This window comes from Zootermopsis nevadensis, unplaced genomic scaffold (assembly GCF_977971745.1).
Source record: "Zootermopsis nevadensis isolate Lab colony 2312 unplaced genomic scaffold, Znev_1.0 Znev_ptg000021l, whole genome shotgun sequence".
NCBI lineage: Eukaryota > Metazoa > Arthropoda > Insecta > Blattodea > Termopsidae > Zootermopsis > Zootermopsis nevadensis.
This window is the reverse complement of record NW_028259153.1, coordinates 20,351,227-20,378,729: the sequence shown is the minus strand read 5'-3', so window position 1 is coordinate 20,378,729 and position 27,503 is coordinate 20,351,227. Positions and strand designations below refer to the sequence as shown.

The 27,503-nt window shown below is 41.1% G+C and overlaps 2 protein-coding genes across 6 annotated transcripts in view; both read left to right on the top strand.

The window, feature by feature from the left end:
• The window catches only part of mib1 (E3 ubiquitin-protein ligase mind bomb 1), a 183,186-nt gene extending 174,596 nt beyond the window's left edge, over positions 1-8,590 (top strand). For both annotated transcript variants that reach the window (XM_087352989.1, XM_087352988.1), the window contains exons 12-17: positions 3,040-3,259; positions 3,485-3,613; positions 3,962-4,143; positions 4,470-4,665; positions 5,406-5,625; positions 5,932-8,590. In XM_087352989.1, coding sequence (XP_087209115.1) covers positions 3,040-3,259; positions 3,485-3,613; positions 3,962-4,143; positions 4,470-4,665; positions 5,406-5,625; positions 5,932-6,191 — 1,207 coding nt within the window. In that variant the 3' untranslated portion in view covers positions 6,192-8,590. The remainder of the gene's footprint in view (positions 1-3,039; positions 3,260-3,484; positions 3,614-3,961; positions 4,144-4,469; positions 4,666-5,405; positions 5,626-5,931) is intronic.
• A 121-nt stretch (positions 8,591-8,711) lies between these two features.
• Positions 8,712-26,896, top strand: l(2)k09022 (HEAT repeat containing 1 homolog l(2)k09022). 4 transcript variants are annotated; one of them, XM_022072305.2, is made up of 26 exons: positions 8,712-9,212; positions 9,767-9,932; positions 10,882-11,098; positions 11,780-12,030; positions 12,310-12,554; positions 12,700-13,010; positions 13,417-13,843; positions 14,093-14,417; positions 15,117-15,376; positions 15,984-16,307; positions 16,949-17,304; positions 17,791-17,977; positions 18,188-18,436; positions 18,836-19,074; positions 19,663-19,806; positions 20,338-20,563; positions 20,760-20,888; positions 21,431-21,788; positions 21,919-22,259; positions 22,506-22,814; positions 23,062-23,240; positions 23,904-24,086; positions 24,300-24,704; positions 25,252-25,522; positions 25,836-25,994; positions 26,244-26,896. In XM_022072305.2, exons 2-26 carry the CDS (start codon positions 9,791-9,793, stop codon positions 26,439-26,441), a joined length of 6,435 nt encoding a protein of 2,144 aa, XP_021927997.2. In that variant the 5' UTR covers positions 8,712-9,212; positions 9,767-9,790; the 3' UTR covers positions 26,442-26,896. The 4 variants fall into 4 exon arrangements, with proteins under 4 accessions (XP_021927997.2, XP_087209113.1, XP_087209111.1 ...); XM_087352987.1 differs by lacking the exon at positions 8,712-9,212 and adding an exon at positions 9,259-9,309; XM_087352985.1 differs by lacking the exon at positions 8,712-9,212 and adding an exon at positions 9,318-9,540.
• The last annotated feature ends 607 nt before the right edge of the window (positions 26,897-27,503 follow it).

Below are 27,503 nucleotides of genomic sequence, written 5' to 3'. Positions count from 1 at the left end.
TCGGCGCGTGTCTTTGAAGATGTATTGAGAGCAGCCAGAATTCGTTTAATGTGTGTATTTATTTATTTATTAATTTAAAAGGCAAAGCCTCGACTCGCCCTCGTACATTCCGCTGTGGTACTAGACCAATGGTGTGCGATTTTGCACAAGAATGGTCCACGAGTCTTGATGTAATTTGAAAGTAATTCTGTGTTAATGCGTCAACTTCTGGGACAGTTCGCTGATAAGATGTAAGCAAGGGTAGGGCCGGTTATTAGTATTAAGACTCGTGAGGCTGCATCCTTCAGCCGTTCCTCTCACAAGGGTCGGAAAGTCAATGATTGCATCGCAGTGCTTAAGAGGAAAATACTGCCTCCATCTTCAGCCGCGAAGTTAGCAATCATATTTCCATCTAAAATGCGTAGAAAACGTGGCCGAGCGGTTCGGAGGACATCTGCGCGAGCGACGTTGCCGGGGCTGACGAAATGTGTTTTATTTTGTTGCCTTGGCCGGGGGACAGGCGAGGATAGGGCCCTCGCCGACTGGATGAATGATTCATGGAATTACTGATTCACTCGCTGACCAACTGACTGACAGTCTGCTACAATTTTCCTCTCTCCCGCTCTCTTTTAACTCCGTAGAATTTCATCGCGTTTTCGTGGTGGATGTGCTTGGTCTAGATTCTGGGAGTCATTTCGTCGAGCCTTGGGCTTGGTAGCCAGGGCGTTGCGTGGTCCCTGGGCGCCTCTCGAAACTCGCACTTTCACCTTCAGAGCCGCATCCAAACTTACAGGTCTGTTGAATGTGTTGCCTGACTCCCGGAGCTTCCACTAGCGAGCAAGACAATCCGACCAGGTCGTTAAACGTTCCTCTTCCATATTTAGACCGAGCTGTCTTGCAAGATGTCCGCCAGGCCGCTCTTCTCCCGCCCGCGGCGCGAGGTTAATCGGAGTCTTTCCCGTCCTTACAAAATTACAATGCAAAGGCATGATTGTCTTATCACGAGGATGATCCGGTTAACTTAGAAACGCACTCCGTGCGTTTAAGACGGCGATGCCGTACTGTGATCACGAGATGTGTTCCGCTTGTATTTAATGTGAATGTACCCCCGTGAGGCAAGTCTCAAAATACCACAGCGAGCTCAGAAAATAGTCTTGCCTCGCGACACACGAGCTGCGACGCTAAAATGGTCGTAAGTAACTTGGTTCGTTCCGAGTTTCAGCGAACACCCCCCCCCCCTCCCTCCCCCCACCCAACGCCTCTTTCGCACGTCACACCGATGCAACCAGCGGTCAGTCATCACAAGTGAGAGCCGGAAGGTGAATTGCGGGTTGCAGAGTTTCACATTCCTCTGGGACTCTTGTCACGTGACGACTCTCCTATTCAGACTTGGCAAGTGATTGAACCATAACGATGCCGTTCAGTTAAGTGCCCGCCACTGGTCCCTGTCCTGAGCCAGATAAATCCAATACAGTCCACCCTCACGTCCTAGGCCTCTAATTCTTTCATCTGCCGATAGTTTTCCCATGCGTGCTGCATGCCCCGTCCGTCTTGTCCTCGAGGTGACGACCTAACCTAATATTTGATTTGCGGGGGAGGGGGAGACGTGCGGCAGAACTTCGACGGTCAGGGCTGCGAGAACTTTGGTTTTGGTCAGTGGGAACTCTTCGTGAAGTGGGGTGGAATCTTGACATTTCGCAGGAAAAGAAGTTCTTCAAGTCTCTTTGCTAGAATTAGCTGCACTTCCTGGGGCCATCCCGGTCTGTTGTTTGTTTACCCACAGTTCTCCATTCCTGGAAGCTGAGAAGTGTTTAATGAAATATTAGTTCACCCAGAGCTATTAAACTCGGTGCCGTTTCAGGCTTCGATCACAGGTCTTTCGGAATACATGGGCGAGGTCCGTGCATATGAAACTGTTTCTTTGTCGTTTAAATGGTTGGGTGTCTTCCTCTTCCTGCGCTGGGCGTTTCCGATCCATGCACAGAGAGAGAGAGAGAGCATCCATTCTGACTGCCCTAGTATGGCCGCAAGCCAAGTGGAACGCAAAGAGCTTCTTTCATCCATTTAGTAGGAGCCGCCGTAATCGGTTAACGAGGGAAGAAATGCGTACAGAGATGACTAGCCGAATTATCGCACACAGCATCGCGTTACCTGCCCAGCCATTTCGCCAAAATGTGACATCTGAGAATTGCCGTGGATGTTGCGATTGGAATTGGTCAGCGTAGTCTGAAAACTCTGTTCGTTGCGTTTTCATTGTCCTCTGTCTATGTGAGGGTCGTGGAAAGTTGCGTTGGTCCTTTGAATGTTTCCTCGCGTCTCGCTGCAGACACCTTAATTTGTCGATGTTAAGCACGAGATGTGTAGGTCTTGCTTAGGCCACATTTGCAGGGTTTGTAGACTGCTACCTACTCCAATTTGGCCTGGTGTACCCTTATACTGCCCCAGAATTAATTTAAAATGCCTTTAAACTGACTACAAGAAGTAGGATGAAAATAGCAGAGTATGTGCACATTCTCGCATTCACATTGTACACTTTTGGCAAGTGATTCGATGTGCTTCAAGCATTTGCGAGGGCTGTGGAACCCAATGTTACACCACAATAAATAATAATTTCACTATTTCGTGCCTGAAGGAGAAAACATTTTGTCAGCTGGTCAGTTACTAATCATACTTTGGCGCAATTAATATTGAGCAACTTATTTTACTAACTTAATTCAAAAGATATAATAAGAACACTTGATCTGCCACTGATTTCCAGGGAGGCAGCACGAGACCGGTCGTCAGAGTTGCAATCGCCAAGGCAAGCCCTGCGGTTAAAAGCCAAAGGCAGAATGTTCAGACATTTGCAACATATGAAGCAAAATTTTGGACTCTCGGTTTACAAAATTTTGTTGCAACAATATATACTTTAAGAATTAATCAGCTAATAAAAATTCTTAGTGGTTATAGTTACTGAACAGCTTCATACCTGCCATTAAAGTTGATTTGATTTCATTAGACCTCTTATATATAAAATTATATGATATAAAATTGAGTTTGCTTGAAATTTCTGTTTTGCAGTGCCATGCGGATTCTGCTCATGAAGCTGCCTCGACCGTGGATTGTGGATGAGAAGAAGGATGATGGCTACACAGCCCTCCACCTGGCGGCCCTCAACAACCATGTGGAGGTGGCAGAACTGCTCGTGCACCAGGGGCAGGCCAACATGGACCTGCAGAATGTGAACCTTCAAACTGCCCTTCACTTGGCAGTGGAGCGCCAGCACACGCAGATAGTGCGAGTAAGTGAGGCGTCCCAGTGTTTGAACTCTTGAGCCCTGGTGGTTCAGTACGTCAAATTGTCAAGGAAGAAGTTGAAACACAAATTTAAGAACTGAAATTGAAATTAACATGATCAGAGTTTTGGAAGTAACATTTCGTTTCTGCCACAATGAATGGTTCTTTGCCATGTGCAGGTTGTCAGATGTTCGTACTATGGCAGCAATCGGCATTGTGTTCTATTGCAGCTACTGGTACGTGAGGGGTCAAATCTTAACATCCCAGATAAGGATGGAGACACTCCGCTGCATGAAGCACTGCGACACCACACTTTATCTCAGTTACGACAGCTGCAGGATGTGCAGGATGTTGGGAAGGTTCGTAACACAGTGTCTTTGAAACATGATTTTTAAGTTTTCTAAACTGCTGTAGGTGATATCAGTTGATATGATATTTAGCAAATCCGCATTTTTGTTCTGCGTTTACTAAAGTTCCTACTTTCATTGTTTTGGGCCTGAAAGTGAAGTACATCGTGTGTCAGTCTGTTAGACACTGATATTTCTGTATTAATTTCTCAGCTTGCGTGTTATTGAATGTCGGACTTGTTGCTTCTTGTCTGCAGTGGCACTCACGCAGTATTGCATGTTCTTTGCTGTTCATAATAGCTGAACTAGCTGTGTTGGTTGCAGTGTTTCATCGTCACATAGTAAATGTTGTTGTTACAGCTGTTAATGGGACTGGGCAGCCAGGGTGCGGACAAAAAGTCTTCAGCGTCAATTGCCTGCTTCTTAGCTGGGAACGGGGCTGATCTTGGCATCAAGAACAAGAAGGGGCAGACACCACTGGATCTGTGTCCTGACCCCAACCTGTGCAAGGCCCTTGCCAAATGTCACAAGGACAAAGACACGTGAGTGAACGACCTTGGAAATTTTGAAGTCGAAGGAATGTCCCAAAACAGAATTACTCCTCAGTATTGAACAGAACTTCCAAAGGCTTTATTTCCTATGTTTTGTGTTAGTTGTAGTTCTTAATATTAAAGTATAAATTAAAGCTATGTAATTTAGTGTGCCCTTTGGCACAATATCTTCATAGATATGACATTTACGTTTGTTCATCAAAAAAGTTTGAAGTTAAATAGGTTTCTTGTGACACGGCACTCAGAATTCTTCGATTCTACTGTCGCAAACAAGGTGATTAAGAACTTTTGCTCACTCAATTAGGCCTTCGTTTCAGTGACCAGATTGAGCCACGGCGGGCAGATGGCCCAGGTGGGGAAGATGGCGTTACACTAGATGAGTGCTTGGTGTGCTCTGATCTCAAGCGAGACACACTGTTCAAACCGTGCGGACATGTGGCTTGCTGTTCGGTATGTTCTCCCCGCGTCAAGAAGTGTCTAGTGTGCCGGGAACCTGTTGTGGGCAGAGTTAAGGTAATGTATGACTCATCAACCTGCAAATGTACTTTAATAAACTTTGTTTACGGATGGATATTGCAAACACAATGTAATACCAGAAGTGGGAAATGTATAACCCACAAAGAAATGAAAACCAGCCTGTAGTTTTCTAAAATTATTGTTAATTAGAAGGTCCTTTATCAGTCTTAAATCCGTCATACTCAGTATAAAATAAATATTGTAGTCACAAAAGTTAAAACCCGTTACTAATGCTGACGATTCTTCGCTGTGTCTCGGAACAAACAGAACGCCCGTCTTTTTAGCTACACTGCGCGTAGACTTTGTTACTTTGGAGAGCACTAATTCAGAAATGAAGATGTGATAGTAGTCGCTTCCCTCGGTGAGTAACAACTAATGAAGATGTGAGACTTCTAGATGATTTTCACGTACAGAAATAACACATCTTCACATTCGGATAGGAACTCAGGGCTGTTGTATGTTATAATGAACTTTGCCATAAGAAAGTAGGTGAAGCTACTTCACTGTGAAGTAATGTTCCAGCACTCAGAGACCTACCCCTGCCTTCATTTCCAGGGGTAGATGCGGAGTGACGTCAAGTACGGATGATACACGGCATATGTAGTTTGGTTGGTGTGAAAGGTTAGGAAGACAATAACTAAAGTGTGAAACATAAAAAATAGGACCGGAATTCAGATTTAGTAAAACTCAGCTTATCTCTTTGCGTTCAAACTCAAAATATGGCTCTTTTTCCTTAGATTGAAGAGTGTGTGGTGTGTTCTGATAAGAAGGCTTCAGTGCTCTTCAAACCTTGTGGACACATGTGTGCATGTGATGGCTGTGCTGCTCTCATGAAGAAATGTGTTCAGTGCCGTGCGCAGATTGATCACATGGTGCCTTTTGTGGTTTGCTGTGGTGGAATTGGGAACATATCAGATGTTCAGGCTGATAATGAGGAAGATATTGTTGGGCCCCTAGGTAAGATGTTGGACATCACATTTGTGTCTTATACTAGCGTACATGGCATCTGTGTTTTATTTTTCATGCATTGTTTATACAGTGTATGAGGCACTGTGAAAACCTAATCCCAGAGTTGATGTATCAGTACAAGCAAAATGATATAAAATGCAAGGGACATCTGACAAATAGATTAAATAATTTTAATATTTCTGACTGGAATGGGTTAAGATGTTGGTGATTACCATAAACCGGCCTCCATTAGATTGGGTATGGCTGAACTGCTCGATATGCCAGTATTCAATCGTTTGTTATGACGACTGACAGGTGGAGTTCCAGTAGAACCTGTATGTCTGACTGGTGCGCTGATGAACAACGGAAGTCGGGACACGTCCAACTCGGACATACAGAAATTGCAGCAGCAGCTGCAAGACATTAAGGAACAGACCATGTGCCCTGTATGTCTGGACCGGCTCAAGAACATGATCTTCCTCTGCGGACATGGCACGTGTCAGATGTGTGGTGACCGCATGTCTGAGTGTCCCATCTGTCGCAAGCAGGTTGAAAAACGCATTCTCCTCTACTGAGGAATGCTTGTGTCCAGGTCTCTGGTAGACAGGCTGGCTCTCTTCCGCAGCTGACGCACATGTACGTTGCTTCCCTGCTTCAGTCTCCCAGCCTGTTCAATTTGGAACGTCAATCCAGGCCACAGTCCTCTTAATACACGTGTATATTTTGGAATGGATTATTCTGTTTGGGTAAGAATAACACGTATTTTATTCATGTTCTGTCATTATGTTTGTGAAGAGGAAACATTGAATTATTAAAAGTAGATTGGGTTCTGTACTGTCATAATACTTGCCAGATATAATTAATGCGTTCTGTAGTCATTTATCATAGTACATTTGTCAGCAGTATATAATGAATTTCTGAATAACATGCTCTTGTTATTCTTTGTTACTTTCATAATTAAATATGTTTTGTGGTTTTTTATTTCCTGAAATGAATCAATTATTGAGTCAAGATATTGTTATAAAGAAGCTCACGGACGGACTGTGGATGTCAGGTACTTTGGGCTTAGCAATTTGATGGAAGTTTGTATGGCAAATGAAATAGGTCTGCGTAATAAGTACGTTTATTCTAGTACCACAAATCCCTGAAGGTCACAGTTACTTCTAGAAGGCAAAAAGAAAAGATTGTTGTTTCATGCTGGCTCGGGTACTAGTTCACTTTATTAGTTTTTTGTATGGCATTATGGAATTTCTGCTTCGCTTATAAATGATATAAAGAATACAGTTTTCTGTTATGTCATAAGTATGAAGCCATGAAGGTGTGTAGGGGGAGGTGGAGGTAGATCCACACAATCTGGAGCTGGAGATGAGCAATGCTCTTATGCTCTGACTGGTAAATCTGCGTTGTGCAGAAGAAGAGTGAATGTAAATTTATAATTGTGTTGTTATTCTGTATCATATCGTGCAAAAAGATATAAAAGATGAAATATGATATAGAAATACACACACACACACACACATGCACATTTATTCATATACATGTGTGAAATGCATATAAAATTCTATACCCTTTTTAACTATAGTTCTTAATATAAGATACACTTGTTTGTGTTTGAATGTATAATGTAGCTGCTGTTGTTTACAGGCGCAGGTAGTTGACTCGATTTATACGAGCATCTTGGTTTGTTCTATGTCGGTAAATATAATCTTATTTTATTATAGATCTATGTCAATTTACATTACATCAGATTTTGCCATCTTTAAATTTACAATAAGATTTTGCTTTTAATATTAACTTACAATTAAATGAGCCTTCAAAATAATGGAGTTGAGCTTCATGCATATGGCCTATAAATATTTTTAAAGATGTTATCAAAACTAATGGATGGTTGTGGTTTATCGCTCTTTATTGAGCCGTTTCATATGTTTGCTTTTATATTGTTTCTTTTCGCCATCTTCATGATCTTCCTCGTACTGCGTGTCATTGGAATGGTATGTATTTGCTTATATCAGCGTGCCTGGTTCCTGCTTTGCTGAGCACGTCATTGGGACAGCAAAGAACTATTTTTGACATCATATCTTGCATATTCTATTTCCATATCTAAAGATGTGTACCTTGTTTCCATACGTTTTAGCATTATTAGTGGAAATCTGTTTATTACTGGTTTACAAATAAATGTAATGAGAGCTGTTGGAATCTGAATAAAAAAGAATATTTGTATGAAGTGCTACATGGTGCAAAGGACTCAAAGTATTATACCTGTATGAACCATGCATTGCGGACTGCACAATCCAGTGTGAGACTCCTTGGTCAGTTTTGTGACTAAACCCAAATTGTCTATGAATTTTTATCATGTATTAATTAATTGTGGTTCCTCTTTCCCCCCAAAACACTGTCAAAATGTGTGAAATGCATAGTGTATGTTGTATGACTGCATTATTTGTACAAATAACTCTTAATCAGTTAAAACTTCCTTTTTAATGGCCGACTATAGAGACATTTGGTTGGTGGCAAATACGCCACATTATATTTTGCTGCTCCAGTGTGCATGTATTGAGAATTTGTGTCACAAAGTTTGTTTTTATTTATTCTTTATGCTCGGTAAGAAGGGTGTGGTATGAAACTGTAACTGTGAACTGAAATAAGGAAATAATTTTGGGCCATCAGCTGTGTCAAATGGTTCCTGAAGTGTCACCACGTCTTTACCATTTGGCATGGCCGATTGCCTGAGAGGATTTCATGAATCCAGTAAGAAGGGTTTAAAGTTACCCAGTGTGTTTTTACTTATGCCCTTTGTACCAAGCGCTAAGGAATTATGACTTATATTGAGATGGATATGTGATGAGATGCAAAAGGTTTTTAGAATTATGTGACTGGAGGTAAGAGTTTTACTTTGTTTGTTATTTTTACATTAGTCTTATGAGTTGCTTGTAGGATCAATTTATTGTAAAGTAATAAAGTATAGTGTAGTGTACATTTATTATTCATGTTTCCAGGATTTAATTTGAAGCAGGAGGTGGAAGCTGAAATCAAGAAAAACAAATTTATTTGCCATGATGTTCACTCATGTACCAGTATTTGTAGGGACCCAGGTGTAGCTTAAAGGGTTTGGGCCCTGAGTACAGTCTCATGTCACGCCCTCTCCTCTGCACGTTCCCACAAGTTTGTTAACCAATAATTTAAATTTCAAAACCATTTAATGAACTTCAATTCACGTTACAATACATTAGTTTCTATTGTCTCTCCCTCCCTTTTAATTTTATTTAACTTTCTCAGATTGCTTTAAACCCTTTGACTAAGTAATAGAGGATGTGCCAGTTGATGGAAGAGACATAAATGCCTACAATTCAACCTGTTCATGAAGAAAATTCGATTTCGACTCTTTGGTCCGGCTGCGAATGTTGGTGATTCTTATAGCCGAGTGAGCTGTCTATGTCGGACACTTGTTTCTAATGTAAGATGCTGGGATGTAGATGGCAATAACGTCGTTTCGTACTTTGAAGTTCTATCCGTGAGGCTTTCCATGGGTTGCAAGGTTCAAAACTAATCCACGTGTTTTTAAACATAAATGTATATCACATTTCATATTGATTTAGGTGAGTTTTAACTAGTTTTAGTAGCTGTAAAATAAAATATTGGCACAAATGTGTTCTGTAAATGTAGACGTAGCAACTATTGTGTCGACTCTGGTGGGTAAGTGTGTTTAAGCAATCCGACACTAAGCATTAAGTAATACCTGGAGGTGTAGAAATCCTGGTGCATAATAGTGCATCTGCACCTTACTTCTATAGCCCTGATTCCCAGGATAGCATAATCTTGAAACCAGGATCGTTAAGAGAGGATTCCACTTGACATAACCCTACTTTTTCTGTTCGGGGGTTAACAGAACGTCCTTATACGTTAGTGTGGGAGCCATTGAATTGGGTAAGTTGTCATGGAAAAAATGGAATAGACTTTCGTTTCAAACCAGCATATAGACATTGCCAATGTAAGTTTGTGTGTTTAACTGAAATGAGCAATATGTTGGAGTGGATGTGGAATTTAATGTAATTTGTTGTAATTAAATTGCAATAAAAGTTTAACACTTTGAATAGTGCTTGCATATGGTGACAATGTGGTGATATTTCTGTGTATGTTATATTATTTACAGTTGAAGAAGAAAACATCTTTCATTATGAGTACTTCTTTGGCAGAACAGCTGAAGAAGCTAGCAGTACCACAGACTTCTCTTCTGATTCAGGGCAAAACAAGACCTTCGCTGTTATTTGATCCTAGAGAGGCAGCTAAGTTTGATAGGGAAACCATTTATGAAATAGGTATTAATGTGCTGTTTAAAAATCTTAGCATCATTATGTGGAAATTGGGCTTTGTTCTTAATTATAACATTCTAAGCAGTTGGGGCAAACAGCAGCCAAATAGAGGGGGAAATGGAACAAATAAATGACGGTACATAGCTGCCATTCTGAGCTGAGTCTGATAGGCAGTGAATTCCTAACCTGTTTACCTCTTTGATCCTTCATTAAAAAAGTGAGCAACATGAAGCTGACATAGAACACGTGATGCTTACGATTTTCATGAGATCTTTTACTGTTGTCAGTCTGCTATTTTAGGCATTTGTGTGGCTTTAAGATATACCAAAGAATTCATAGGACTTGCAAAACACTTTTAGTCTTTTACAGGGAATTACAGCGCAGCAATTTAGTAAGAAGTTATTTTTTAATATAAAACAGCATTCTGTTTCTTTTGATAACTAGAAATAATCGCTTATCTTATTTGATACCAGCATGTATGTAGGACACTTCACAAGTTAAGCCATTTTGTATGTGGTCATATTCTTCTGCAACTTTACTTTGCAGAGAGCGGATACTAATGCGATTTCTTGGCTATATATCTCAATAAGGCAGTGATACAAGTCAAGAATGAATGAGCAGAGACTGTATCATGAATCAAAATTTTCTTTTGTTTTGGCCTCATCTGTCCAAGTAGCAAGATTTAAGATCTGACATTTTCAAGTTGTTTGCTAGATTCATACAAACGTTATTTCCCTGTGAGACACTAAACACTGTTCCAGTTCGCTGTTTGCTGCTGAATAGTAACTAATGATTGTGTATTTATATGAAATAAGGTGTAACCTGCTTGAAAGCTTCAGAAACTTTTGATACAGAAGCAGATACCAGCACATCCATGTTGAAACATGTGATTCCTTCGTTTATGTAAGGTTGTAGTGTATGATTCTCAAAATTTACCTATGGATTTTCTTTGCAGGTGTTAGTGGTCTTGACGAGCTGGTAAAATTGAATCCGAGGTTTGAGGAGTTTTATAGAAATTTATTTGATCTGTCATCTCGGTCCTTTGAGAGAGCAGTGGAAGACAAGAAGGCTAACAAAATTCTGAATAAACTCATTCGTAGATTTTTACTCTTACTGTCACCATATTTTCTTCTTAAAGCATCACATAAAGCATTGGAATGGCTGGTGAACAGGTAATTCTTTCTGTCACGTATTGCTCCTTTGTGTAACTCTGCCAGACGTGTGGTGTGTTAATGCCGTTTCTTTATGGGTATTTGGTTTGTGGATTGTATTTCAGCTCATTTTATTTGTGAATGTCTTAAATTATGAATAACCTTGATATTGTATATGTAATTACATGAGAAATTTTACTAGTAATTAACCTTAAAATTGTGTTTTGAAGTAGAACATTTGTAATGGTAGAGAGTGAATATTCGTATTCACTAATTTGGAAGTTTGCAAACATATTTAACAAACTTCATACACTTTACCTTGGGTTTCTGCAAGGAAAGGTTTTCTCTAACATTTTTATTACTGCAACACCACGGCTTCAGACCTTCCCGAAGCTTGTGTAAAAAACTCGGTATACCATTTTCTCAGACCACTCCTCCAGAATTTTATAACACACCGATGCCATTTTCTGTGGGATCCTTAGATTGTGAATGCTTTTACACGTTTTTAAATATAAAGTAATTTGTGTTGAAATCATGAAATAAGAACAATGCAAGTAGTCAGTGTGAAATGTTGATTTTTCTGTGTTTCTTTTAAAAACCTAAAAACAAATTTGCAAACGTGAGCTATGACTGAAATTTGGTACTCATGTATTAGACTGGTTTTTATTGTCTTATGAAAAAAAATTATGTACTTTGTTTTAGGTTTCACATTGAATCATTCAACGTTGATGACTTAATGAGCCTGATACTCCCCTATCATGGTACACGCATATTTGTGCGTGTACTACAGATGATTGATGTATCAGATGCCAGCAACAGATGGCACTGGCTGCACCCTTTGCAAGGTCCTGGTGTTCCGTTGTCAAAAACTGCACTACTCAATCGATGTGCAACTGATGCATCTTTCCTTCACTTTGTTTGCAAGATGACTTCAGATACCATCAAGGAATACAGTTCGTATAATTTAAATTTATCGTTTAGTATTTAAGTCATTAATTGTGAGTGTGCCATAACTTCAGCCATTTCAGTATTAAATCTTTTTGTGAACTGTGATACTGCAGAGAGAGAGTTTTTTTAAGGACTTCAGAATTCTTATGGTAGACTGTACTTTCTAATTTGATTATATTGCAGGATATGACGACATTAGTGGTGAGTTTTGTACAGATGAACATACATCCAGACTCCACACAGTGTACGGAGTGACAGGGTTTTTTTTTCTTTGTATTTTGCAGAGAATCGGAGTGAAGCACTTTCCACTCTCTTGGCTTTCCACTGTACCACGATAGTCGGAGGACTTGAACATGTGAACCGAGTGAACGAACTTCAGATGACACATATACTGAAGTCCCTGCTTGAAGGCTTGACGTCACCCATACTGGATTATGTAGCGGGTTCTTACACAATTGTCGCGCAGCTAACACGCCGCACCCAGCTGTCACGCCACATATTCTGTGGGATTGTTCACAAGATTGCTGAGGTATGTATTCTCAACATTAATTCTGCAGACAATATTATATGAGTGGAAGCTATTCAGGAAAAGTTGTCTTGTTCGTGGGTACGAACTTACCGTATTTCACGCATTAAACGTAATTTTGATGAGAACCGTTCTGCGTGTTGTGCAGTGCAGCCAACCTAAGCTTCGGTCACAGTGTGTGCTCCTGTTGGTGCTGCTGTACCAGACTCGGTGCTCCGAGCAGTTGCCGTCCGTGTCGCCGCGCACCGTGGAACGCCTGGCACACCACCGTTGGTTCCCAGTCATTCTAGGAGAGTTACGGGATGCTGGCATACATATTACGCCGTTTGTCGTGCCTCTCCTTCGCGGCACTCTGTCAGCTGTTCAGTCCAAAGCAGATGACAGGACAGATCTGTGCAACTTTGCTGAGCAGCTGGTCGAGAAGGTCTCCGACGAGAACATGGCTGAGCTTGTGATTCAGTAAGTTTTGAAATTTGAATATCAAAATTGCTCTTGTTGGTATGTATTACATTTAAGTCACATTTCATTTTACAGGAACTGAATGTTTCTGTTGTTTTCTTGGGGTCCACCCAGACGGTAATGGCAGAAACTGTAACTAAAGATAATTTGTTCACAGTAGAAACTTATTCTTTGGTCTCCCTGAGGCTGTTTGAGGGCAGGGCACTTATGAAAATATCTGAACCTAAAGGAGCGGACATAAGGAACTTTGCAGTTAATGTCTAAATTTTTTGTGTTTTCATTTCATAATAAATGACCATTAAATGGATTGTTGAAGTATAACATAGTTTTTGTAATAATTATGTAATATTATATTATTGTAATAACTGGATTTTAAATTTAGATGTTGATTGCTGTTATTTCATAGAACCACCATAGAAACTTTTGATGTGGACGGCCTTACTGCATCCGGGATAGGAAACTCGGAAGATGATAAAAATGTTGAGATTGGAATTGATGATGCAGAAGAGGTGATTTCTTGGTATGCTGGTTTCCTGAAGTCTCTGGAGCGCCAGCATGCGAAGTCATATGATGCTGTGATTCGCAAGGCTCTGAGTAACGACAGCGATTCATCAAAACAGGCAAAGGCAGCGAGAACTCTGCTGGGCGTGACGAGGGGAGGCGCCGTTCCTCTTGGTGGCACAGATTTGTTTGAAAGAATTCATCACCCTAGCGCTTCAGTAAGAGCAGAAGCTGTTCAGTATTTAGTTACAAACCACAGTTCTCTGCAGGAACGCTACAGGGATCTGACCTGTACTGCGTTGACAGCCAGACTGAGGGATGATAGCGCAAAGGTAAGAGATGCGCCACAGTGAAGTCTGTTCAGTCAATTAATTTAGAATTTTTATATTCTTTGTGACTAAACTGTCAATTGACATTTTCATGGAACTTTGTACTCGCATCATGATCACATATTTTGTTACCTGTCGTTGTTAGACGTTTGAATTAGGTGAGAAAGAATGAGTGTGAGACGAAGAGCGATTTGAACATGGAGTGGGGCTCAGAATTGCTTTGTACGATACAAACATTTTTCATGATGGCAGGTTGTGAGAACGTCGCTTGCTTTTTCTACGGACACACTGGTCGATTTGCTGGGAGCCGAAGCGGCGCTAGACGAGCTGATATCATTGACCGTGCAGTATTTTGACAAGTCTGGCAAGGACTGTTCGGATGTCATCCTCCTGCTGGTGAAGCACTTGTGCTCCGATTTGCTTCAAGCTGACTCGGCACTCGCCGAGACCCGCATCCTGCTAACGTTGCTTCCACTTCTTATGCCTGTGAAGGAGAGGGAAGTAGACACCATGATAACACTCATAAAACAAAATTCCTTCAACAACAAATGCAATTTTTTGTCTGCGTTGATAAAGGGTGAGCTGCTTTGTCAATTAAAATTGAATTCTGAGTGAACTGTCTGTACCCGTTGGTCGTATGCCCACCATTGTTCATTTCTTATTACAAGTACAGGGAATACATTTGTATGCATAACAAGTTTTTTGTGTTTTAAGAAGTTAAAAACTCAGGCTACCAACATACTCCATACACAGTTGTAATAAGCTGTCAGCATGTAACATCAGAACCTGGAAAAGTGATGATAAATAAACATAGAATCATTAATATTTTGGTTATAATAACGGATTGAAACTGACAATTGTGTTGTTTAATGATGTACTTTCATTAATTGTCAGAATAATTCTGGTATAATTTATATCAAGAACAAATGATTGCTTCCAGCTACAAGGTTGTGGAGCGTAGTGGTTACTTGCGCGGGGAAATGTACAGTGAAGTCGCTTTATATCCCTGAACTTTTTAATTAAAATATGTATATTAAAAATATGTTAGACTGCATTTAATTAAAAGGTAAGCAAAAGCCACACTGTTCAACTATTCACTGTGATTGTTTTGTAATACCTGAGAATTAATGTGGCAAAATTTAAGTATTATGGTTACTGATCATTACCATGTCTCGAGTGGTAATGACAAGTGATGATGCTTATGTTTGTATAATTTTATAAGCATTTTAAAAATCTGAGTACCTTCAGTTATTTTTTGTGTCTTTGTTTGTTACAGAATTAAGTACTACAAGCTCCGCAGGCATGATTACAAATGTCTGCTCTGCATTTCTCACCTGCCTGTCTGAAAACAGGGAGCTTCTTCCAGATGTTGAACTTCTGTTAGAAGCTGCTGAGAAGTTTCATCCAGCCAACAGGAAACCTGTTCATATATTTTTGCTGCTCCTGTTGCTAGTTCCGTCTGCTTGTAAGAAACCCACGATAGCCGTCAGCCAGCAGATACTGGATGTGGCTGTGTCATATGTTAACAAATATCAGGTGCGGACGTATCACTGTTCTCGCTGTTGTCTGCTTTCCTTCAGTATCTGTAGTCATTAATATTGCTCTAGAAATAATTTCTGTCTTTTATCAGAACTGTCGAAGGAAGTAGCAGTATGACTGTGGTAAGTTACCATTGGGCATGCCCGTAGTCTTTCCTTTAAAATTTGATGTTTTGGAGACTATCTTCACGTCTGTCTGGTGGTGAAGAGTAGCTTCGTTAATGGGATGTTACATAGTATGCGTATCCTCGTTGCTATACTTTAGGATGGAGCCGGAGCCAGAGCCAGTCTCCAAGCTGACGAGTTTCAAATTCTGAATGTATAATTCCAAAAGAGAATACCCTAACAACATCATAGTTGATTTAAAGTAATAATGGTGTTGGACCTGAATAATTTGTGTTTTATTTCTGTATGTGGTGCAGTATAAAATTATTTTGTGCACCCCTGTGTGTAACTGTCGGAATAGAAGATAAATTACTGGAACTGCGTGCTTTTATTATAAGTTCGAGTATCTTGTGCTCCTGCTGGTTTTTGCTACAGCCTCAGAAGCCGGAATCGCCTTCCTCTCGTGTTGCAGTATCTGATACAGAATGTCTATATTTTAGGTGGCAAGGGTGAAAGGTAATGTGGCACTAATGGATGGCAGTGTGATGGCTAATTGCATAACAGCCGCACGTGCCGGTCGTTTTCCACTGCTGGCCTTCTTGTACTCTGTGCTGCAACTGGTCCGACACTCGCCATTTGCCAGTTTAATCAAGTCTGAACATGGGGGTTGGTGGGACCTGGATCATTGCATCGAGACAAGGAAAGACGGCGACCTGGCACTCAGTTTTGCTGTCAGAGTGGTGGAGATTTTAATCACTGGGTGTGGAGTTGGTCACAAACATATCCGCATGCAGTACGCCATGTGCCTCAAGGAGTTCTTCCAGGTAGCTATATTTTTGTATTCCTAACTTGCTTGACTTTTTTGGACGATTTTGAAGAGGGTAATATTCTATGTGATTTGAGGCCATGCTGATCGTCCAGCATGAATTTTGCAGAATTCTGGTTACCTATGTAAAAATGTTCTTTTTTCTAATTGCAGGAAACTTGTTCATTATTTTTTGACATTTAATGAGCCAGTAATTGTCTGCAAGATTTTAATATCTAGTTGCAGTTTTGTGAACTTGACACTTAGTAGTGGTACTGCTAGCGTAGAACTATCCATAATTGCCAGTTTTACCGCAGAAACAATATAGAATACAACACTTTTGTTGGTAAACCTCTTGGAAAATAGCTACTTCAGATATGATGAAGGATGTGAGAGGATAACATTAGGATTTACTTTAGAAAATTAGGTTGTTGGCACTGGAGGTGTATGGTTAGTTCTTTGAACACGATATCTTACCTGAGTAGAATGCTGTGAAATCCCATTTAATGTTACTCATTTAGTGGTCAGTTTCAGTGATATGAAGTCAACAATCTGTTGATTTTCCTCCATTTAAGATGTTCATTTTTGTTGTTCCTTAAAGAAATGTTATATGAGGATTTTACCGTATTGAATTTTGAACCAGGTTGTTTGTCTGTTTAGGTGTATTTCCCAGCCGTGGCTTCACAGGTGAAGTTTCTGTGCAATATTGTTGCGTATCATGGAGGTGAACATGTGGCAGTTGACTGGGCTGAACTGAGGTTGCGTTGCCTGCGTCTTGTGGCCGCTCTCTTAAGACAGTCTGATGATTCCATCAGCTGGGCTCTGCACCTTGAGGAACCCATTGTTCCAGCTTTAATGGTTGCAGCAGCATCCCCTGTCACGCCTATACGTCACGTCGCTCTGGACTGCTTGTCCGTATTGGCATCCTCTATGGGTGCTGGTCTGGATTCTCATACCTACTTACCATTGCTGGAGGGAGTAAAGGACAGGCGCGAAGAGATTATGCTAGATGCGGAGTATGTATGTATTTGTAATGAGAGAGTGTGCTATAGTGTCCTGAGTCTTACACTCTGTGCATCGCCTGTGCTCTTGACACTCGGCAAAATTGTGTGCCTCGTCTGATTGTGTGCTGCTTGAAGTATCCAAACACATTAAAATATAGATCTCTGACTTATTTACGCAAGATCTGGTTCTTCCTTGCTGCTCATTTTCGGATTTCGCATAACACATAATTAAAACCTACATTCCACAAACCACTTAAAGAAATTGTTTCATAGGTAAGAATCCACACTTCAAAAATACCTTCTGGCAGCAGGAGACATGCTTACAGACACTGGCTGATTTAATTCTACATTTTATTGCATTGTATTGAGAATTCTAAGGACAGGTAACCATTAAAGGTTTACCATTTTTGGTCTGTTTTTATGAACAAAATGTATATATGTGACAGTTATGCTGAAGCACATGACTAAAAAGTTGCAAATGTTTTCTTTCATTTGCAGTCAGCTCTCACTGGTGATGTACACACTGCTATCCCCAGATCCTGCAGTCCAGAGCCTTTTGAAACCATCGCAACAACCGCAGCTAGCTGCTGCATTGAATGCTCTGCTGACCGGTATTACCTCGACCGAGACACCGTTGTATGTCGCTGTGGGACTTCTGGATTTGCTGGTTGCTGTCAACTCACAGGTTTCCACAGATTTACTCTTCAGAGAAGGCACTCGTTACACAAAATTATTAGCAGTTTATAGAAAAGTGTCGCCTTGTTCCAATCTCATTTTTGTGGCATAGATGGTTTTTTAAACACACAAATTAATTACTAAGTCACAGCTTAAAAGTCCATATTCTTTCTTAATTTCTCTCTTATTTAGTTGCATTACGTGATTTATCTTTTGCTAGGAAATTTTCTGTCGACTTCTTCCTCTTGGACGTCGCGTTCTGTCCGGAGGCCAAGAGTCAGACGGGCGGTTGGATTCTGATTCATCGGCCGTCTTCCGTAACATTGTTCAGAGGCTGACGTGTGGCACGGCTGCCTGTTTGGAACGTTCAGACTGTTGGGAGTTTGTGCAAACTGCTATCAGGGATTGGAAGACAGTGTTGCAGGATGCAGGTGGGAAGACTTGCCCTGCTATTCTGATGATGCAGCAGGTAAGATTAAAAGAACTTGCTTTCTGATACTGCTGTCTTAAGATCTTATATTTTCTCTTTCTTATGGACATTTTGATTTCTGCAGCTTGTATTTTTATGGTTCTGTATCAGCCTTGTCATGCCATTTTATTAAAGAATAGGGTATAGTTTTTTATTAAAAACATAAAAAATGCTTAGAGAGATCTAACAATTTCTGGAAAGTGACTGCTCATGTGTGTGAATGTACACATTAAAGAACTTAGATCTTTTGCTAGAGGCAGCTGGTTCCTCCAAAACCTTTTGCTTTTCTCTTTCCAGCTCTTCAAATTGTGCTGTATGGTTTTGTTATATTTCTCTCCTACCTTCATTATTTTGGCATCCCATCATAGATTGTAAGGCCATTCTACTTTTTATGCTCAGATCTCGCGCGAACTGTTTGAGGCATTGGACGAGTCGCTTCAGCAGCAGTTACTGTCCCAGTTAGTGTTTGCTGCAAGTGATTCTGAGCTACCAGAAGTGGCATCGGCGGCAGGACGAGTTGCGAAGAAGATTGTCCTCGATTCCAAATTAGTTGCAGAACAACTGCAGAAAATGAACAGTGCTGAAGTTATACAGCGACCAAATTCTACACCAGGCGGAATGGTTTTTCGTTCCAGAAGGTGAGTTTATCGTCATCTGTAGCATGTTGAGTTTTACGTGTATAGAAATGGTTTGTCTTTCCTTTGGCGTTGCCATGATGCTTTATCAAACATACGTATTCAAACAGAACAACAAGAAGATGTGCATTGGATAGATTAAATCATAATAATAGCTAACTTGAAAGTAATTGCACGTTGAAAGCCGAAATGTGCTTGTAATCTGTGACTAATTTGTCGGAGTAGCCAACAGTTGATAGAAAAAGGTTGACAGTTGCTAAAATGCTATTTAAAACCTGGCATATTTGAATGACGTGCACGACTCTATGATTGTATATCTGTTACTTGTTTTCAGATGTTTTTACTAACTGAAGAACTCTCAGAATAAACCAAAGCATGCCATTTTTGAATTATCATTAGTACACATGCACTTAATTTAAGGAAAATGTCCGTATATGATGTTATTATAAGAGAAATTTTGTTTTTGTATATGTTTGTGCTACTGAGTTCAAGGTAATGCACAATAATTCAGTTTTCAGTCTTTAATGTAATGAGGAGTTCAGTTTGTTTTGCATCAGGCAGCTTATCTCAGTGCTTTGGTTTACAACACAGGAATGTAAACCAAGCACCGTCACCTGAACTGCTTGAAACGGAAGAGTGGCGGCACGGCGTCACTTTGCTTGAGTGGGTGCAGTCCAAGAAAAAGTTGCAGTCAACTCGTCTGCTGCTGGCACCACTGTTTTCTATACTCAACAAGTGAGTGTAAACTGTGACCTATAATGTGTGAAGTTGAAGTTAGCAGCTGCAGTAAACCCTTTTTCAGTGCTGGGGTCAGGTTAGGTTCTTCGAGGATGATGCGTCAAGTAAACATGCATTTGACATACTCTAATTTTGTGGCTTAAATCAGGGTTGCGTAGTCTCATTAGTATGCAGATATGTAGCCCTTTTACACACACGAATGGCATAACCTCTCTCTGTATGAGATAGGAACGTAATAAAACCATTAACATTGTGACATTAATGTAATTTAAATAAAAATGTATTGAATTTGATTTTTTGAGTAATAGAACTCTGCGTGGTTCACAGAATAACAGATAGAATTACAGTTCTTGTATTTTAATCCTTACAGATAGTAGATGATGACTACAATATTTTAAATGTTAAGAATGAAAAGCAACATTTTTGTCGATAGAGTGGGAAGAAAAAGTTCTAACTAAACTGACGTTTTCATCCGCACATTTGTATGTTGAGACGGACATCAGATACAGCCAGTGTATTTGTATCCAGGTGTTTGCAGTTTGATGATCAGCCCCCAGTGGAATACTCCAAACAGCTGGTACTCTCCTGTCTGCTCCACTGCTGTAAGAAACTCTCGCCAGATATCACCCCTGTCGACACATTGAACCAAGTTGTCAATGTGGAGGCTGTGGTACAGTGCATCCGTGCCTCTCAGAACCCACAGACTCATCATCATGCATTACTCCTGTTGGCTCACATCGCTGGCATGTTGCCTGTAAGTTTGTAGTTTTGTAGTTATCTCGTAACTAACGTAATGTACAGTCACGTGCACGCAGTAAGTAGGCACATTGTGGATTAATTAAGTACATATACCACACCAGTTCCTGATATTCACAAAGCATGAATCTGGTGCAGTAATTGAATGCATTTGTGTATAATGAAACTTGTATTATTTCTGTTTTTCTCAACAGGAGCAAGTGTTGCACAATATTATGGCCATTTTCACATTTATGGGATCGTCTATTCTACGTCAAGATGATGCATACAGTTTTCAGGTTATATCCAAGATTGTGGACACCATAATTCCCATACTTGTTAAGGTGCGTATTGTGGCGTCACTCTGAGAAAGGTGGGGCTCCGCGTGGGTCATAATTTTACGAGTTTACCTTCCAAGCCAGAGCCTAATATTATCCTCGTTATATTATTCGCACGAGTGAAACCCTGAGATTTATCCTAGCCATCTTTCCTACTCCATGGGGCAAATTAGATTTTATTATCTTGCGTGTCTGGGCAGAAGCCAGACTGTGGTGTGGATGGTTCATGTGATCATTTTGTTCTCGTAGTGATGCTTTTGTGTGGTACAATATAGTTCAAAATGGTGTTAGTTGTGCCCCTAGACTTGTGTATCAGTCTTGTTACCTTAAGCAGCGTTGTCAAGGAGAAGAAGTGTTATTCTAATGATATTCATCTTCCTGTTCTTCGGAACACAACGTATGAATTTCCCGCTCACGTGCATTATAGGATGACATGTTAAATCCAGACACGGGCATTTGGGATCACACCATAGGCTTGCATTTGAGTTGCTGAGCAAGTGTTCAGTGCACTTGGTGATACTTGTCTTTTGTTCTTGGCTTGTTTTCAGGCAAGTGAAGGCGTGGTGGAGAACAGTGCAGATGTGGACAGCGCTGTGTGCTCAGTTCTGCGTGTGTTTGCGGACACCGTGCTGGATATCCCGGAGCACAGGCGACTCCTTCTGTTTTGTAAGATTCTCACTACCCTCGGTCCAGAGCGTTCTCTGTGGTTGTTCCTGTGCTTGGTGTTGGAGGAACACGTGACTCGCGGCCAACAAGAGTCGACGCCCGCAGGCAGAAAGGATCGGGCAGAGCTGCCTCAGAGACTGGAATTTGCTCTCAATCTCGCCAGAAGTTTCACGCCGTTCACTGTCATTGTCACATGTATAAAAATGGTGAAATATATTCGGTCTCTACCTGTAGAAAAAGGTAAAATTATTTAAAGTTATGCTCTTTTGTAATTGAATGAAGGTTTTCTCTGGAGTCTGTCCTCTCATAATCCAAATTTGATATCTCAGTTCAGTCTTTTCCTCTGCTGACTTAACACTCTGTTTTGCAGACGAATCCAACAAGCTCGGCAGTCTGCAGAAATCAACGTCATCAACATTGGCCCTCAAGTTAGTGCCAGGTCTGTTCAGCGTGGAGATTCACACTGCCAAACAGTTGCGCCACTTCAGGTTTACCATCGGCACATATTTATCATCACTCCTGTCGTCATCTCCATTTCTGAACCAGGTTGCAGCGTTGAGTGACGAGGTCACTCGCGAGCTGGAACCCGTGTACAAGGACTTAATTGAAAACTTGCTACTGTACATACAGTCTGTGCATCAGATACACGAGTTGCAGCCTGTCAAATACTGGGGTGTCATGCTTGGGCTAGCCTATGATATTTTGGACAAGGTATTCATATTTTTGTTTGATTCTCTGAAGGTTTGTGACAGCGGTTTATTCATTATATGAATATTATATTAGATGCTGTCAATTGTCTGAGGTGTGTTTCATATACACAATGTTTCTGCAGTTTGCTGCACTCCCATCTTGAGGTAACTGGTTCTTGTTATACTGACACGTTTATAAATGTTGTGATGTGGCGCAGTGCAGCATTGTGTGTTACATACACAGTTTTGTTTCCACTCGTTTGTCCAGGTAAATGTTTTGCTTCCGAGCTCAATGTTTCTGTCAGTCGTCAGAGGCCTGCTCGATCATAAGTTGCCAACAGTTCGTCGCAAGGCCATGGAGCTCCTAAATACGCGATTACAACACCAAGGTTCTCTCTTCTCGTCTGGTAACCGCGAGGGACTTTTCTCACTACTGACACCATTAATGGCTCTGATGGGCGGCACTGGGGATGTCGCTGTCAGACCTGATCTGGATACTAATCAGCAGGTTGCCATGATATCCGTCAAGCTCCTGGCTCGATATCTTGCTCCCGAAAATCCATCACATTTCAAGGAGGTAAACTGTTATTTATTAACTTATTCAGATGACAGCTGTTGCTGTGCTTCGTGTCTCTGCAAAATGTCCGTTACTTCACTACTTTAAATTACTGCATTGGCATTATTTTGAGACGTTATGTATCTTTCCTTCTGCCAGTAAGTTGACGTTCGAAGATAGTGAAAAACTGGAGGAAAGTTCTTTCCTTTTGAAAGAACATGGTTCAGTAAACCCACACGTACACTCATCCTTTTTTTTCTCGCTAAAGATTCTGGTACGAGTGACAGGACTGATCCAGTCGGAGGCAGTCCAGAAGAACCTTCTTGCATCAGCTGTGTTGTGTATAGCAGAACTTGTCTCTGCTCTGAGGGCCCATGCTATCGGCAGTCTTAACCAGTTTATGCCGGCTCTCATGAACGTCTTGCATGACCAGCAGGAGTTGGAAAGGCGAGTCGAATGCTTTTCATTTGTTCAGATCGTTATACATTTGCCATTAGAACTGATACTGCATCGCTGTTTGTGGGTGTTCTCTAGAGCAGCAGGGAGATAATTTCTGTGCAAGTTGAAGGTATCATTGGATTTGTGTGGGCAAGTGTGAATGTCTGTATACTGTGACATTTTTACCAAATTAATGGCATTTGATTAATCTCAGCCAAAGACCACTGTGGGCGAATGGTATAAAAATGTTTGTTTGCATCATAGGTTTCATTAAGTGTACAGGCAATCCGTAAAGTTGTGTTTGTACTTCGTGTGTCTACAGAATAAAGAAGCTTTGTAGAAAATTCGTGTCAAGTATCAGTACTTGAAAAGGCGAAAGGAAGAAATCCAGAAACATAGATATAGAATGAAAGGTAATGAAATGGACCTTAAAAGAATATGATGTGAGGCTGTCGACTGAATTCTTCTAGGTCAGGGTAGGGAACAGTAGTGAACTCTTGTGAACATAGTAATGGACCTTCGCGTTCTATAAAATCCAACAAATTTCTTGATCAGCTGAGCAAATATCAGCTTTATGCAGTGAGTGCTGGCACTTGACGAACTGACTGTAAAATGTAAGTACTGTGCTGTAGCGATGTTTCAGTCTGATATCTTTGGCTGTTTTATTTGCAGTCCGAACTTGGTTCTGCTGAGTGTCATCACAGCCACCCTGAAGATTGTGGAAAGCTTGTCACAGTTCCTTAGTCCTTACCTGGACAAGTTGTTGCTTGAGGTTTCCTCTCAATCGGCCAAGTGGCAGGACAACGTAGACGACTCCAAAGTCACCCCAGTGTTACATAAGCTGAAAGCAATCAGGTAATGAGATCATTGAGGTGGTGATGTCCCGTGTATTTATTAATTTATGTGAATATTTCTGCTGCTAAGAGCTTCCTGTTTGATGTATCGCTTTCTGCACCTTGTTGCCGTCACTTTTGAGAGGTTCTTTCACTCTGCAGGTGAGAGGCTGGTTTGTTAAAGTTTAAACCGTAGAGGTAAATTTTAATTTCTTGCTATTGTTGTATGTTGCAGACAGAAGATATCCGGTACAGTTCCCGTCCGAGTGCTGACCCCGGCTGTCGGCCGCTGTTACTCCTGCCTTCTTGCACAGGGGCAGTATGCAGCCCTGGGCCCCCTGCTGTCTATTTTAGCAGATAGTTTTTCCACACTGAGCAGTTCAGAATTCACACAATTGATGATGGAACTCACAGCCTTCTTTATGTCAGCTCTGCAGTTCCGAGCAGATTGTTCCACCGGGGACGCTGATACACGTGTGTCACATGATGATATTGCACAAGCTGAGGGCCATGTAGTAAATGCTCTTGTTGCTCTGATACTCAAACTTTCTGAGTCAACATTCCGCCCGCTTTATTACACTTTGTTCCACTGGGCCACCAGTTCCGATGCACATAAAGATCGTGTCATAACATTTTACAGGTAAGTGATGTTTAATTTTGGGATAAATGTGATTTGTTTCTTGAAGCTCTGCAGATCTGTGTTTTTAATTTTCTGCTTATGTGCTTCACATCTTTCTGTAGCGACTGTCTGATTTCCCTTGATTTTGTTATTTTACACTTTAGTACGAGTTACTTTCTGTTCACTAGTTCTTGTGTACGCTCACATATTTAAATTAATTTTAATATAGGATATATTCCCTCTTAATTATACTCTCCCCTCACCCTCTAATTTGTCCCCCACTCACTCTCTTTTATTCCCTCATTTACCTGCGACCTGATTACAATGAAATGTTTCCTCTCGACACGTGTGAATCCTAACATCAAAGTGAGAAAATTAATTTAAATTCTCTCAGGCAATCTAATGACCGTGGCACCTACTGGTGGGGAATACTGTTAGCGTATTGCCTGCTGTCTTCGTCATTGTATTAAACTGTGCTGGTAATTGCTTACAGTGTGATGAAACACGTGCACATGTTATGTGAGTGACACTCAGTCACCGTTCACACTGGTTTGGTCTGTTTTGCCAGGCTGTCCAGCAGTATTGCAGAATGTCTGAAGGGACTATTTGTGCTGTTTGCTGGACGACTGGTGCAGAATGCCTCGTCACTGCTGGATCACGCCAATGTCTGCAAGTCGAGCGAGAGCGAAGATGAAGGGCGAGCATATGACGAAACATCAGCCCAGCTGTTGCTGCAGTACGTGCTGGAGACGCTGTACAGGATATTCCAGCATGACAGTGGCCAGGGGTTTGTTAATAAAGAGCGTTTTGATGTACTGATGCAGCCGCTTGTCGACCAGGTAAAGTATAACGCGTGCTGTTAGATGTAAGGTTGGTTAAGCCATGCAGAGAAATTATCCTTGGATCCAGTGAGTCATGAACTCAGAACATTTGGCATGGGTGATCAGGTTTCAGTCTGTGAATACCAGGTCCCAGAAATTCTCATAGAAGCATTCAGGTGAGTTCTATTTCACTTTAATGCTTTTGGTCTTAAATGCCATCTAGACTGGAAATATTGAAACCACTGAGTTCACTCTGAAAGAATCATGAATCATGGAAACACGGTTTCTGTTAATGTGCCGATTGCAGTAGACGTTACGATTGAACTTTCAGCTGGAGAATACGCTGGGAGGCGTCGAGGCTCTGCAGTCCCGGGTGTCATCATTGCTTACGCCTTGCATATCTCAATTTGCTGTTGCTGTGGCTGACGATGCCTTGTGGAAACAACTCAATTACCAGATTCTGCTCAAGACTCGTCACAACCTGAAACAGGTCTCTCTCTCTCTCTCTAAACAATTTCATATGCCTCTCAAATCAGTGAGAATCCGCTGTTTTGTTTAGCGTCTTCACCCTCTGTAAATTTATATAATCAGCAGAATTTAATTCCCTTTATTTTTGTTAGTTAATTTTGAGAAAAACCAAGAGAATCATCTTCTTACTTTCCACGTCAAGGACCTGAAATCGTGTCCACGTATTGCTGTTGCCTTGTACCGATCTCAGCATCTCCTTTTCTTATTTAAGGTTCGCCTTGCTGCCCTGGAGGTACTGTGTGAAATGGCCCGCAAACTTGGCGAAGACTTCCTTCCACTTTTGCCAGAAACTGTCCCATTTCTGGCTGAACTACTTGAGGACGAGGAAGAGGCAGTGGAGTCTGCTTGCCAGAAGGCAGTCCAGGAGTTGGAGGAGATTCTTGGTGAACCTCTCAAGAAGTATTTCTGATCTAATGGTTGAAGCCGTTGGTACATTCCTTTGGTTAAACAACTCAAACTAGTAATGGGGTATGAATGCCTCGAGGCAGTCACAGTTTTTAGAACATGAAAATACCGGGTTGGCCCGTACTGCGCTGCCACCCATGAAGTCTGAGGAACCTGGACATGTTGCGCACAAACTGTTGACTGGTGAAAACCGATGAAGATGGCGGACATTAAGTTTGGGATTTGATTTATTGCCGTGCAGGAGGCATTCGTGATGGCGTGTTTGGCGATAAAGGAGTGAAACATCTTCACTGTGAGTACCGTCATAAAGTAAGAAATCAAATGTATCTGATACTGGGGTTACCACTATTGACTGAGGGAGGTTTGTCCGACATTCCTGAATTGACAACTGACAGGTATTGAATGTGCTGTATGATTTCGACTCTTAATATGTGAATATAAGAACGTGACTAAAACACACTTAATGTTTAGACACTTTCTGCAGCGCCGTTTCATGTCTAGCGCGATGTACGTGCTGGTAAGATGAACTTAGGTCATCTCTGTCTATGCATTGTATTTTCTATTTTACGTCCTTGGATTTATTTTGTTCCAACAGCATTTTCACGCACTGCACTTCTTTACGCGTGCAACTTTAGTTTCTGTTCCTCCTTCCCATTTCATCCTTTCTCTTTTGTCTGTGATTACCCCTTGTTCCTTTACGTACTCGGCATTCGTCATGTGATCTCTAAGAACACGTTTTACCTCTACAAATATTTGTGTTTAAGGCTTGGCAAGCATTTTATGGAAATGTTGAACACATCTTATCTTCTACCATAATAATGGAGATAGTAAGTTCCTCCAAAATGTTGGTAAGCAACATTACACAATATCACAATCAGGATGACCATATTCTTCACCCCTACCGTTGCGTGGCCCTCAAATCTCATATCTGAATGACGGTCGGAAAACTGGATTTTTTTACTTCAGAAGGCAATGTTGCTTTTGTTTGTCCAGGGGACTCTTAACCTAGTTTATGAAATAACACAGTCTATTGCAGCGTCAGAATAGCAAGGTAGCCACGAACAGT